The 14,482-nt window shown below is 41.9% G+C and overlaps 1 protein-coding gene across 1 annotated transcript in view; it reads left to right on the forward strand.

The window, feature by feature from the left end:
* The window catches only part of LOC126158346 (agrin-like), a 566,092-nt gene that overhangs the window by 112,904 nt on the left and 438,706 nt on the right, over positions 1-14,482 (forward strand). Inside the window, exon 3 of the mRNA XM_049916436.1 lies at positions 8,216-8,251. Coding sequence (XP_049772393.1) covers positions 8,216-8,251 — 36 coding nt within the window. The remainder of the gene's footprint in view (positions 1-8,215; positions 8,252-14,482) is intronic.

The following is a 14,482-nucleotide window of genomic DNA, read 5'->3' on the forward strand; positions in this document are numbered from 1 at the left end:
CAGTCTCTGCCCTCTAATACCACGGAGGTTATTCCCTGATGTAACGTATGTCCAGTCATTTTGTCCCCTCTTCTTGTCAGTGTTTTCTATATGTTCCCTTCATCGCAGATTCTGCAGAGAACCTCCTCAGTGCTTATCAGTCCACATAATTTTTAATATGCTTCTGTAGCGCCACATCTCAAACTCTTCGATTCTTTTCCTTTCGGTTTTTCTATGTTTCATGATTCACAACCATACAGTTCTGTGCTCCAAGTGCACATTCATCGAATTACAGTTTTCAGACGAAATTCTATGTTTCATACTAGTAAATTTCCTTTGATCAGAAATGTCCTCTTTGCCTGTGCTAATCTGCTTTTTATGTCCACCTTGCTTCGTTCGTTATGTGTTATTTTTGCTTCCAAGATATCAGAAGTCCTTAACTTAGTCTAATTCATTGTCACCCAATTTCGAGAACTTTTCACTAAACTCTTTCTACTAATTCTCATTACTTTCATCTTTCTTCGGTATACTCTCTGCTCTCATTCATCGACTGTTCATTCAAGTCAACAGGTTCTATGATTCTTCTTCACTTTCATTGAAAAGAGCAGTGTTATAAACGAATATTATCACTGATGTTGTGAAGTGTCGGTTGAGCTGTTTATCGAAACACCCCCCCCCCCTCGTAACACGCTACATATCCGACCTCTGGTAACCTACAGAGGAGATAACCTCCCCATAAGATAACGCAAATTTAATAGAAACAATGTCGCGCCATGGATAACGTCATATTAAAAGAAAATTACGTGGAGTGACTCAATTAAGCATGAAATTATGTATACTACGCCTCACACGCATATATTAATGGAGGGACTCAATAAAACTACCAAAGGAACTAGCGCTTACTATCATAATTTAATTTATTGCCGTAACACATCAAACAAAATGATTTACCGACTGAATCAAGCATATAAACATTTAACGAGTGGACTAGAAATTGCAGGTGTGAACTATAGCCTTGGCATGGGTACCTGGACCCACGAAAGTATAATATGAAACCATATCGTGGATATGGCCAATAACTGCGACAAATGGTTAGTGATTTGAAGAATGGCTGCCGATTTTACGCGCGGGTAAAACAAATTGTAAAATCGGCAATAGCTGAACATCATGATAACTGTGGCTCTGACATCGATTTTAATAACGTACGTGTGCTGGCTAAGGAAACCATAATTTACAGAAGAAAGGTCCGAGAAGCGATTGAAATTTCCAAGAATGCATGAAATTCCAAGAGGACGGCCATAATCTTCCGGCATCGTGGCTCCCCGGCATCACGTAAGTGAATTTGTGGCTGCGGTGAGCAAGCAATATAAAGATGATGGCCAACCAATAGAAGTAGGAGTAATTTCAATCAATAACCCTTCACCAGCGTAAGTATGGATTAGTGCCTTTCTATTCAATGACGATGCCCACCAATAGTACCCACAAGAGTTTATCCAATAACGCCCCTTCTTCCGCATCAGCGCGGGAATATTAGCCTATGCGATGGCCCACCAATGGTAGCCACAAGAATTTTAACGAATATTCCTATTTCTCCAGCACAAACACGGGAAAACTCCCCTTTATAAGAGAACGCGATTCTGGTCTTTGACAGTGTTCTAGCAATAGTGGACACAGAAACATCCTGAAGAAAATCCCAACAGAGGGGTCAAAACGGCGATTATTTTAGAGAAAATATGGCGCGGCCTGACAACCCAGAAGATTTTAACTTTTAAGACTGTTTTCATTTTAATCCACGAAACGTGGCTGATTCTGCTAGAGTTGGAACTTGCCGGCCAACTCAACACACCTTGCGAGTCCCGAACAACAATAATTTCTATTTTGACATGGTTAACTAATAACTGAATGGCGTGGGAACAAAGGCAAAAAATCTTTCCTCCTACATGAAATTTAGGGTAAACAATCTCTCCTACTACTTGAATTTTTTATTGGGAATGAAACTCCTCCAGCTGTACTTAAGATTTCATATTTATTTGGCTACTGCCCGCCATCCGTGTGGAGCACATATTGGTCTCACCGCGTACTTCTAGTACTCAGCCACACACAATTGATATCATCATAGTGTACGGGCCTGAAGATAGCGCTGACGCAACGTCGAAATTAGTAGCCAAATAAATATGGAAATTTAAGTACAGCTGGAGGCGTTTCATTTTTAATAAAAATTATATCAGCTGATGTCCTACCATCATCCAGTTTAAATATGGATGTACGAAGATGCTACATGACAGTTTCCAACCGCTGCCAGTCAAAAGCCTTGCACGAAGGCATGTGCGGGAAATCTACCCTTCTACCGAAATAATCACTGTGAGCTAATCGTAGAACCCCTTGCTCAGCACAGCACAGCCGCAGCCCACAGCTGATCCAACGGTCAGAAGCTCTGTGTTTCTCACCTGGCCATTAGATCTTATCTAGCCAAAAGGATTCCTTTTAGTGTCTCTCACAACGCTGTTTTTATGAAACCACAGCCCGCCCTCTCCTGAGCTCCTGCTGTTAAGTCACTGGAGATTGCTATTTCCCTGTCCTATACCGGCGTGAAGACGGCTTTCAGCACCTAACAGGTTCGGAACACCCTGGTCCCTGTCACACGCCAGCTAATGAAAGTACCCCAAGGCTGAAGCAAATAACAGACCTTCCTCACGGTATCAAAGGGAAAAGAGAAGAAGTAATTAGCAGTGCAGTCATTAGGAGTAGTGAATATTATCTGCAGGTTTTCCATGCAATGTTAAACAATCGACTATACTGGCTACCAGGATCTGCGTATAACATTTAAAAAAATTGGTTATCTGAGAGTTTGGGCATAAACTGCCACGGAACGGTATTATTTCATCCTGAAATTGAGTCCCAAGTTTCAATATTTATTTTATTTCCGTCTCTGCTTCCTCGACGTATAGCCTGACTATATCCCTGTCTGACATCGTCTTTAATCTGAAACTTCGTTCTTGGTCTTTCATTCTTATTGTTCCGTTTTGATTTTTATACATATTGTATATTATCCATCTGACGCTATAGTTTACACCTATTTTTTTCAGAATTTTGAACATCTTGCACCATTTTAAATTGTCAAACGTTTTTCCCAAGTCGACAAATCTTATAAAGGTTTCTCGATTTTCCTATGTTCAATGTTACAGCTGGCTCGGCAGAACCTTACCCCTTCTAAAGCCAAACAGGTCATCTAACACCTCCTCGGTTTTCTTTTCCTTTCTTCTGTATATTATTCTTGTCAGCAACTTGATTGTTTCCCTAATTCCCTCCAGTAAAACGTCATGATAGTTTGTTGAAAAGACTGCCCACATTTCTTCCATCCCATCTTTTTCCGATTAGTTACAGCGGCGTGGGGCATGACATGTCGTTTAGAACTCTTACTTCTTTTTAGCAAAAACCTAATAAGAATGGAGTGGGGCTAGGCGTTCTCAAAAGGGAAAGCTGGGAGATATATTCCGTAATTTCTCCACCAACAATCATCTGAAATGCTTGGAAAGCGTCTGAGAACTGAGACTCATTTTTTGTAAAGACCATTAAATTTGTAGGTCTACTGTGTGTGTGTGTGTGTGTGTGTGTGTGTGTGTGTGTGTGTACCCTGCAGTGTTCCTGCCATTGACAAAGAAGGAATATTGAACTTTAACCTTCCCTCCCTTCCCTTATCAAGATTACAGCTCCAGTAACGTTCTAGTGAGTGTTGGTGATGGGTAGAGCACTGGGCAGTGAATTTGTAAGAACCTATGGCAGTTTTTTGCGTTCTCTGACGAAAGCATTCTTTATTGATTACAGCATGATGGCAATTAGTTGTAACTCGTCAGCTCCTCTCTAATTTCTTGATGGACAGTTTTTTTCTCCTCTTTATATTTTCGTTGCTGTGACTCTCAGCGACGCAAGTCACAATGGAGAGCTGAGAGAAAGAAACCAACTGTCTGCCATTTGTGTTAAAAGACGAACTCTGAGCGTGCTGCTACTGTTGCAGATTGACCGAGAAGGCGCCAATAAAGCTAATTGTGCGAGAAATAAACGTAAAATGACGCAAGTGAGAGCACGCAGAGGGGTGAATAATCTGTTATTAAAGAGTTTAATTTAGTAACGAACTCCTTTGAGTATGAACTTCTGTCGCTGTTACTTACGTCCCAGCGCGTAGAAAGAACAAGTATTTCGAATAATATATGCAAAACGTGCTCAGAACTCTCGCGTTTAAAATCTGCAAGCAACCCCACGATTTATGTCGACCTCCACTATCTTGGTCAGACCAAGGAACTCAATTTGAAAAATAAATCCGAATTCACTTTTTCTGCTCAGTAATTATCTGGTGCTTGGCTGTATTACATTACAATGACACGGAAATTTTTATGGGGAATTTGCGCACGAATTAGCTGCCAATGATTACATTAGTGCCTGATATGCACGGTGGATAGTAATAATGCCTCTAAAAACAAAATTTGAACGGCTGAACTTATTTGCTGCGATTTCAACATCACACATTCGGTGCTTTTTAACACTGTTTTCAAATCCACTGTTTATGTTGTTTACTGGTAGTCATTCTAATTACGATGATATAAATAAGTCTCAGTAGATTGGTAGGTGTAAATATCCGTTTCGTCAAACACAGCATTACGTTTCACCGCGTAATTCTATTCATCCATCAATCACGACGTACCAAAAAGGTGATCCTTGTATTGTATAGTGTATAACTGAAATCCTAAAGTAATGTTAATTTTTAGTGTCTTTATTTTCAGTGGTTTCCCCATAATTTTTCCGTTGTAGATACAAAAATAAATGATGTGGTATCATTACTGATAAAAATGCAGTAAGAATGTCTAAGTTCTTTTGGACGGTGTTGCGTGCACTCGCAATATTAAATTTTGTGTGTTACAATGTAAAGAAAAGAGGAAATATATGTGTTCTGCAAGGTTACTAAGAGTCATCTATCTACAAAGTTATCAAAGTAAGAAAAGGATGTAAATCACAGTATCCTAACTTGCTTATTGCACTGCGCACATATTTTAAGGGCCAGAATCGGAATTTCGCATGTCTGCAGCAAAGTTATAAATTTAACAAGATTAAAAAAATCAATGACGTTGATTACAAGTGCACTTAATATTTAACAACACAGTGATTTAAGAGGAAAATACATAGAAACTATACTATACAATAAAACATACTCCAAGTTTCGGAAGTTTGATGCAAGAGCAATGTCACAACGTCACTAGAGGTGGATCAGCAGCTAGAGTTGGTCCTCTTCAAGGAACCGAACCCGGTATTTGCATTAAGCGATTAAGGGAAATCACACGATAATGAAATCCGGATGGCCAGGCGGGGTTTTTGACCGACATCCCGCCGAATGAAAGGCCAATACGTTACCACTGAGCCACCTAGAAGAGTGAAATACGTACAACAGAAACACTGGTTTCAACTATATTTAATTTAATTAAACCAATTCAGATTTTCCTATCATAATAAGTGCTATACGCTACCACCAAAGGTAAGGATATCTAGTACCTTCAAACGAACGTTAGTCAAGCGTTCTTTCCAATACACATCATCGATCAGCCCGAAAGCTGTATCTGCCCACAAAGCAATGCAGCAAGCTGTGAGCCATACGAGCAAGGAAAAGAACATGGCTGTCCCAGATTTATTTTACTTCATTAAATTTTGGCATTCGCGTCTGTTGTTTTTGTGTTCGTTCCTGTTATTCAATAAATGGATCCTTACCGTTCAATGAAACTCACTGCATAAAATTACGTTAACAATTCTGACTCGTTTGGCACTTGTTGAAAAAACTTATGGCCAAAAACACGTATCATACGACTCACCAAACATCATTTCTTCTAAAACGTAGCGTGCCTGAAACTTGCACACACACAGACATTTTCATTTTGGTAGTTAAGTTTCTATTACAAGAGTTCGTTACGGCTAACAGGGAACGCGAATTTCGTGTTGTTCATTTAGTTTAACAACACCTAGCGACTTCAAGAGCGCTAAATAAGACAGTTTTTTTTATTTCCTCTCTCGTTTTGCACATACAGCACGAAGGCCGTTCTCATCATAACGGTCAGCATTAGTATGCACGTGGCTGTGTCCCTACTTTCCTGCTCTTAATCTGGAAGTAGCGCTGGCGAGGAAGTAGACACGTGTCCTGCTTGCAGAGGTTGCCACAACACTTTACCTTCTTTTTTATACCATGCAAAAAACACACGACTCCATACGCAGACTAGCAGCATAGCTAGTGGTTTCATATGAGAAAATAGAAAATTGTTGCCAACACTAGCTTCTAAGTAATTAATTTTGTTAAGCATTAAGTTCAACAACTCCAAAAACCAATATCAAGTTACGTAGTTGTAACTTTGTGTAAATATTGTGGTATAAGATACTTTATCACGTAAACTATATACATGGACATAAACCTCCCCCCCCCCCCCCTCTCCCCAACGAAGAAGTTTCGTGATTTTGACGAAATCCTCAAATGGTGAATGACGTGAAGTCCATTCCTCCTGAGTTTCCATATCCATTTAAAGTTCCTCACGCATATCGTTTATCAGTTCATGAAGTTCATACAGTTCATCAAGTACTAGGTACACCATCGAAACAACTGTCACTGCTAATCCAGGCCTGCCACTGGACTTATACCAAAATAGCCAACTGCCTTCCATTTTCAAGTATTCCATATCTTTTCACAGTATGGTTTTAATTTAACCATCACCGTGTTCCAGACGGTGGATTCATGCACTTTCTGTCAAAGGTAACTTGTTTTTAACTATGAACATTTTAGGTTAGCCTTACCGTGAGTGATATTCATATCAAATGAAAGATCAAGTTCAGTCACTGTTTTATATTTCCACAACGCGTTTAAAAGGTTCAAACCTACATCATCAGGTGGATCTGTGTGTATTAATATGCCATTTATTTGTTGTGTTACGACTTTGGGTAATCTGTGGCTCTGTCTAGTGGTAAAAAGCAAAACACTATTTCAGATAATGGGTCTTTGGAGAGTATATTCATCTGTGTGTTTACAATTCCTTACCAGTGTGTCACTTCAACATTTACTTAATTTACTTAATTATAACATGCAATGGATGTAATCTTAACAAATCCAAAGTTCCGGCAATAAGAAAACTTTGCTCTCCTTCTGTTACTCCTCTCATCTTCTACGTCTGAACCCCAGACTTGCTATTTACGTACAAAATTTTCTACGGTTGACAACATAATTATTACACTTAATCTTTCCAACAAACAACCCGATTGTATAAATGCGTACAAAGTATAGGCCAATAAACTTTTCAACAAAGAATTTGGGTACCACTGCAAATATTTACACCACATAACCAAAAATTTCCACGATGCTTTAAGACTTACTCTGAAATAATGTTTCGGTATTTTTCTGTTATGTTCTTTGCACTTTGAAATAGTGTTTCTGTATTGCTATATATTATTTGCACTTATTAGTTTGTAGGTACCATCTTCGTTTACCAAGTGTGACAGTGTACATGTGATGCATTAAGATAGAGAAAGGACCATGTGACCGCCGGAGGTGGAGTTATTTAAATTCACATTTATATTTACTTCTGGATCGGTGCTTTGTCTTTCTCCATTAGACAGTGCCTCAGGTTACCCCAAAGCCGACACAAAACCCGTAAGTTCCATATTAATAAACATAAATCCACCAGATGGAGATTCAAACCTCTGAAACACGTTGTGGAAATAAAAACAGTAACTGGTAATAGCAAACTGGTTTCATTCAGTAACTTATCTTACTGATCTCACCTTTCCACCGTAGGGTGCAGCTCACACTTCCCTGTCTACCAACAGATCCAGTCCACCTCTAGTTATTTGCATATGATAACTAGTTCATTTCGATACTCACATCCGTTATTGTTACTGATACAAAATATGCTCCGACCTCACATTTGTATCCAAATCCTTTACCTAAAAGAGAGTTACCAGAAACCCACACCACACTTATCCTGATGGGTTAAAGGTTTACACCACCACCATGTTATGATGATTGTTTAATTCAATCAATTATAGTTTATACATCTTTTAGTTTTATGTAAAAGGCTGAAGAGCAACAGTCTGGCCTCTACCAAAGAGTCCCCAACAGGGGGTAATTCAATAACAGATAAATGATAGAAAAGGCAGGACACACACTTTCTTTTATTTGACTCAACACAATTTATGATATTTCTTTTTTTTTCAGATATCACCTACAGACCCAGACTACCACTGACAGATGGTGAGTATTCTATTTACTTATTCCTTCTTATTAAAAAAAAGAAAAGAAAATGTTGTCGATACTATATTTCCACATGGCAGCTCTAGTCCAGTTGTAGATCATTACTCAAAAATTTGTCAAGGTCTAGCTCTTCTCTTAATCATTGACAAGGATCCGTTTGAAAATAGTTCGTGTTGCCTTAACACATTTTATAGGTACATCACTTATGGCCAATATAACAAACATTGTGAATGAGAGGTAAATAGAGAGCTTTCTCTTATTTTAATTTTCAGTACTGAGCCTCTTCACAATCTCACGATTACCCGTTAACTAAAGAGCAGCCATTACATGTCAATTGCGTAGGATTTCCCTTTGTCATGTTGATACAATAAACAGAGCTTTGCAAATAAACTAACACCCTTGGTAAAAACACCATCAGTGGCCTTCAGTCCTTGATATATGTTTCTAATAAGTGTATAAATTAATACTTCGCCTCCAGATCCACGGCGAAGTTATCCACATTATCAGCTATCAGGGCGCTGAAACATCATAGACTAAATTCCTCGGATTAATATCAATCTCTATCATGTTGGCTCCGTCTACTACAACAGGAATTGTTAATGACTTTTGGATGAAGTGTTCAGTATTTTGGAAACGGCGCGGTTTGTGTACTGACCGAGTGTTTCTGCGTTTACAGTGTACAGAAGCGCAGCTTATGGTCTATGTATACCAAGGATCAACCAGAGTTGTAACAAACACAACTTTGCTGCAAATGAGATTCCAAAGCAGGCGGGTGGGCTATGAATTCGTTCTAACTAGAGTAGAGCTATTTTCTTCACTGTTAAATCACCTGTAGCAATAATATATGTACTATAGGGTGTTTGTTTTAAGTTGAGACAACGAAACATCTAGAAAGCAAAAAAAAAGTTATAGGTGAAAATTAATGTTAGAAAAGGGAACGTCTATCTGTGTTACAAATGGCTACCTCCTAATCACATCTTCTGCGTGGGCGGGATCAAATTTGTATTTTCAGATGGGAAGTACGGTTTACTCAAAACATTGTTTTCCATTCGCAGTAGATGGCGCAGTAAACGACAAGAGTCAAGTGAGCCTTTTTTTGCAGTTACGAACCGACGGATCTGATTATACATTTCATTTACGATGTAAATGCAAACCTTTGTGTTCTTATTTTCGAAATTTACTTTAGTGTTGCAAATTTGACTGCACAGTACAATATGGTTAGTCATCTTAATGTATGGTTAGAAACCAAGTTTAACATGATCCAGGAACAATGACACGGATGTAATAATTTCCTTTTCCCATCGGCGTGCTTCATATCGGCGAGACCCCTTGCCTCTCACCAATTAGGTGCTTGATTTCTGTGAGTCTCCTTGCCTTTCACCGTAGTTGTAATTCACAATAAATGCTCAAACGGACGACCTTCCATTTCGACGCATTTATTAATTGGTGCGGGGAATGCATGTACACAATTTAAAAGTATGTCTCGTGCAATGTTTGCGCAAGCATTTCTAACGTGTTCTGTCATCTTCTGCCCTTTATTTAGTACTTCTGTATACAATTTGTCCTTCAGATAACCCCACAAAAAAAATCTGCTACGTAATGTCCGGTGATCTGACAGGCCACGTTACGGGATCAGCTCTACCGATCCAGCGACCATGGAAATCGCAATTCAACTCTTCTTTGGCTCTTTCGGAATAATGCTGCGACATTTACATCGTAAATGAAATGTAGAATCAAATGCGTCGGTTCTTAATTGTAGAAAAAAAAAATAAAAAATAAACAACATGACATGTGAAACTTCCTGGCAGTTTAAAACTGTGTGCCGGACCGAGACTCGAACTCGGGACCTTTGCCTTTCGCGGGCAAGTGCTAGTTCTGCATGGTTCGCAGGAGAGCTTCTGTAAAGTTTGGAATGTAGGAGACAAGGTACTGGCAGAAGTAAAGCTGTGAGGACGGGGCGTGAGTCGTGCTTGGGTAGCTCGGTAAGATTTTTCATCTAATCTCCGGCGTTCAGCCACCATCAACTGCCGACGCCTCCTTTCAATGATCAGAGCAGGTCTTATGGACCATCGCCTTCGATCCCTAGATATTCTCCAACGAGCTCGAAATGTCAGTATATATATCGCATCCCGAGTTCCCCATTGTAGCACAAGTTCTACCTTTCCCGCTTACTGTGGCACGTCGCATGTTGGCAGCGATGGCATCTTTCGTCAGCTCTGGGCTGTTGTTCAAAGTTAACTATGCTACCCTTACTCTTCCCCGTGAACGAAGTGGGATAGGTCTGTTTCACGTGCCGGTTAGAGCTCGCGCCATTTTTGTCAGCTCCCAGATGACGGTATGGACACGTTGCCCAACGAGCCTCACTGGTCTCCTCCTGTCGGCATATTCGCCGGTCTCACTGTCAGCCCCAGTGATGATCTCGGTTGTTCCGGCTCAGTTCCATTATAAACGATACTTCTTTCTTGAACTCAGTTATCTACGCCTCACCTTACCAAGACAGCTTTTACTCAAGACAAAGGCAGTAAACAATGTCCTCCAATTAGATCGTCCACCCGATTGAACAAAAGTTCCCCCAGGTTGACTGGCGTCATGTATGGCGCGCGGTGTTCGTCTTTTACCTTAACACGAATGTTCAATCTGTCTGGTACCTGACTGTCAATGGTAAGCGAATCAATCAATCTCGCCTTCATCGTATCCACCTCGCCCAATTACCTCTATGTTCCACGTGTGGAGTGCCAGACAATGAAGAACATGGGTTTGTTTGAGGACCGGCGGCGGAGGTTTGGCAATTGATTCGTCGTATTGTGGCTTTTCTAACCCAGGAAATTCCGAATCGGATTACTCCCCTTTCATTATTATTTCCGGAACGTGACTATTTTCCTCGGACAAAGACCAATGCTGTGAATTGGATTCGCGGACATGCCATTCACTTCCTATTTGGACAAACTGTAGACTCAGTACTCGATTTTTGGACATACCTCAATGGCCGTCATTATGTCGTTGTCCGTCACCCAAAATACAGACAATTTTTCTCGAACTTCCTTGGGAGTGCTTTCCACGACCCGCCTCGCAGCTGGAATGGTGTTAAGCCAAGAGAGAAGAAGGTTTCCTGTTTGAACCAATGAACATTTCTGAACAATTGAACGAAACACATCAATTTCGAGAAGACGTGACTCAACATATTACCAGCAGGGCGCAGAATGCCTCTGATCAATTACACAACAAATATAAACAAAACAAAAAAATATAAATAAATTTCAGAAAAAGGAAGATTTTATTTTGTTTGTAAGGATAGCCCTAACCTTGAATTCCCATATTTCCCCTGGTATATAGGCAGCTCTCTGGGGTAGGTTTAGTCAGGAGCCAACGCCTGAAGTGGACCAGATTTTTTTGTTACAGAATGAAAAGTGGCAGTGGCACTTAGTTTCTTTCTTTAGTTCCATTTTCCTAAGGGGCTATAAAAAATAAAATAATAAAGAAAATAAAATCAAAAAACAAAAACAGCGGTCTAAGAAAATGAAAAAGAAATAAAGTTGGTAGAGCACTTGCCCGTGAAAGGCAAAGGTCCCGAGTTCGAGTTTCGGTCCGGCACACAGTTTTAATCTGCCAGGAAGTTTCATATCAGCGCACACTCCGCTGCAGAGTGAAAATCTCATTCTGGAAACACGACATTTGTCAGTTACAGACCCATCTATCACGAATGGGAAAGAATAGGTTGAATAAACCGAACGTATTTTTTGATGTAGCATCGGAATACGCAATAAAAGCTGTCCCCGCCCACCCAGGAGGGGTGTTTAGGATGTGGTCCTTTGTACCACAGATATTTGTCACCTTTACTAATATTAACTTTTCATCTAGAACATTATTTTCGTAAGCTGCGTCGTTTTAGAGGTATTTAGGTGTCTCAAGATAAACAAACACCCTGCTAAAAGACTGGCCAGCTGCTGAGTAGCGTGTTTATGCACGTCTGGAACTACAAACAGAAGCGGTTCTGTATGGCACCGTATGTATACACAAACGTCACGCAATTCTTGTAAATTACGCACTAGTGGTTTACATGCGGAGCTAGATCCCGATAAAGTCAAGATGTGTTCCATCGGGCTCAGATCAAACGAATCTCGAGGCCAAGACATCAAAGTCAATTCACTATCATACCCCTCAAGCCAGTTTAGCACAGTTCTGGACTTCTAGGCGGGCAGTTACATTGGTTGAAAGATCCCACCGTCATAGGGGAGGACTTCTATCACAAAAGTATGATAGTGGTCGACGTTAATGTTCACGGAGTCGTAAAATTTGAAATTTTCCAGGCGAATCAACTGTTCAAAAAGATTTCGGGCTTGCAGCCAGTCGTCGTAAACTTCATTGCACTATATTTCGGCTGGACAACTGCCAGCTGTTGTAACCAAAACCAAATGCGGGAACGCCTTAGGCTGCGGATCGGAGCCGCCAGGCGGCGAAGCCGACGGCGGTGGAGCACGCACCACCGGGTAAACAAAGGACGAGTCGGACGACAGACCAACGACAACTCACAACAACCGACCACGACCGACTATGACCGACACAACAAGGAAGAGATAAACAACGGAGGCTTGTGGAAACCACAACACCAAACACCAACAGTAAATCCACTCAGAACCAGAGCCAGGCAAATGTCAACAACGAGCAACGACCAGAACACAGTACCGCCGAGATAGAAACGTAATCCGGAGCGAGTACCAGACTGACTGGACTAGGTTTTTTTTTTATTTATTGTGATTTCATTCCCCTGCCCCATATGGGCAGGGGAAGGCTGTCAGCGGCACAATCCGCCGCTCTTCAGCTGAGTGACACGACAACAAAAACAAGAATAAAATGATACATACATAAGGAGATAAAAAAGGGGAACATAAAACAGAGTAAGGGAGAAAATGGAGGTAAAAATACACTGACATGTAGAGGTTCATGGGGGTCAGTTAAAAAAGTCACCAGAAAGTTAAAAAACACAGTTGGCGGTTCTTAAAACACAGAGAAGACACTGAATGCGCATGCACAGGTTAAACGTTGGCCACAGTATTAAAAATACTCCGAAACAACACACTTAAAACCCACTTGGAGCACACACGAAGAAGAATAAAACTACCAGGTGGGACCTGCTGAGGGAAAGGTCAGAGAGGATAGAAAAGGAGGGGAGAGCATGGGGCAGCTGGGGAAGCGGCGGGATAAAGAGAGGAGGGGCAACCGTGGGTTCACGAAGAGGCAGGAGACACATGGGGCAGGAGAGGAAAAGGGAAGACAGGGTAGGAGGGAGCGCAGAGACACTGAAAGGAGGCACAAGATATGGAGGGGGAGTAGGAGGGGAAAGCCGCTCAGAAGGAGGGAGGGGTAGGAGAGGGAGCCCTGAGGAGGAGGCAGGAAGAGGGGGTTAGAGTTGGTAGGAAGGGTACATGTCAGGGCGAAGCTCATCATCTGGGAGGGGTAGACGGTGGAAGTTGTGTTGGGAAAGGAGATGGAGGGTGTAGAGATGGAGAGAGGGAGGGACACAACGGTAAAGGCGCAGCAACTAGTTGGGGGTGGAGAGGAAGGGAGACACCATGGGGTGAGGGGGATCAAGGCGGCGGACAATATATAGTGTGCGGATGTGTTCAAGGAAAAGGAGAAGGTGGGGGAAGGAGATGAGGTCGTAGAGGAGGCGCGTGGGGGACGGAAGGCGGATGCGGAAGGCGAGGCGGAGTGCATGGCGTTCGAGGATTTGGAGGGCTTTATAGAACCGGGGAGGGGCGGAAATCCAAGCGACGCTGGCATAACAAAGGATGGGGCGGATCCTGGATTTGTAGGTGTGAAGGATGGTGGAAGGATGCAGACCCCACGTCCGGCCGGACAGGAGTTTCAGGAGTCGGTTGTGAGCTTTGTTTTGGATGGTAAGGAGATGGGGAGTCCAGGTGAGGTGGCGGTCGAGTGTGAGGCCAAGGTATTTGAGGGTAGGAGTGAGGTGGATAGGACGGCCATAAATGATGAGGTAGAAATCATGGAGGCGGAAGGACTGGACTAGAGCAGAGCGGGTCCTTATATAAGAAACCGGAGGGAGCGGCTATTGGCCGCTGTCTGCACGTGGCGTCGGTGGTGGCGCCCTCGCTGCGCGAGAGTCGCTGCGCGGAATAGCCGCCGCCGAGGTGGAGCCCTCTATGGGCTGACCACGTCCATTTGTTCTGGCGCGTGTTCGACTTCCGCGGCGGAAGGTACTAGACCAGCCAT

Source organism: Schistocerca cancellata, chromosome 2 (genome assembly GCF_023864275.1).
Source record: "Schistocerca cancellata isolate TAMUIC-IGC-003103 chromosome 2, iqSchCanc2.1, whole genome shotgun sequence".
Taxonomy (NCBI): domain Eukaryota; kingdom Metazoa; phylum Arthropoda; class Insecta; order Orthoptera; family Acrididae; genus Schistocerca; species Schistocerca cancellata.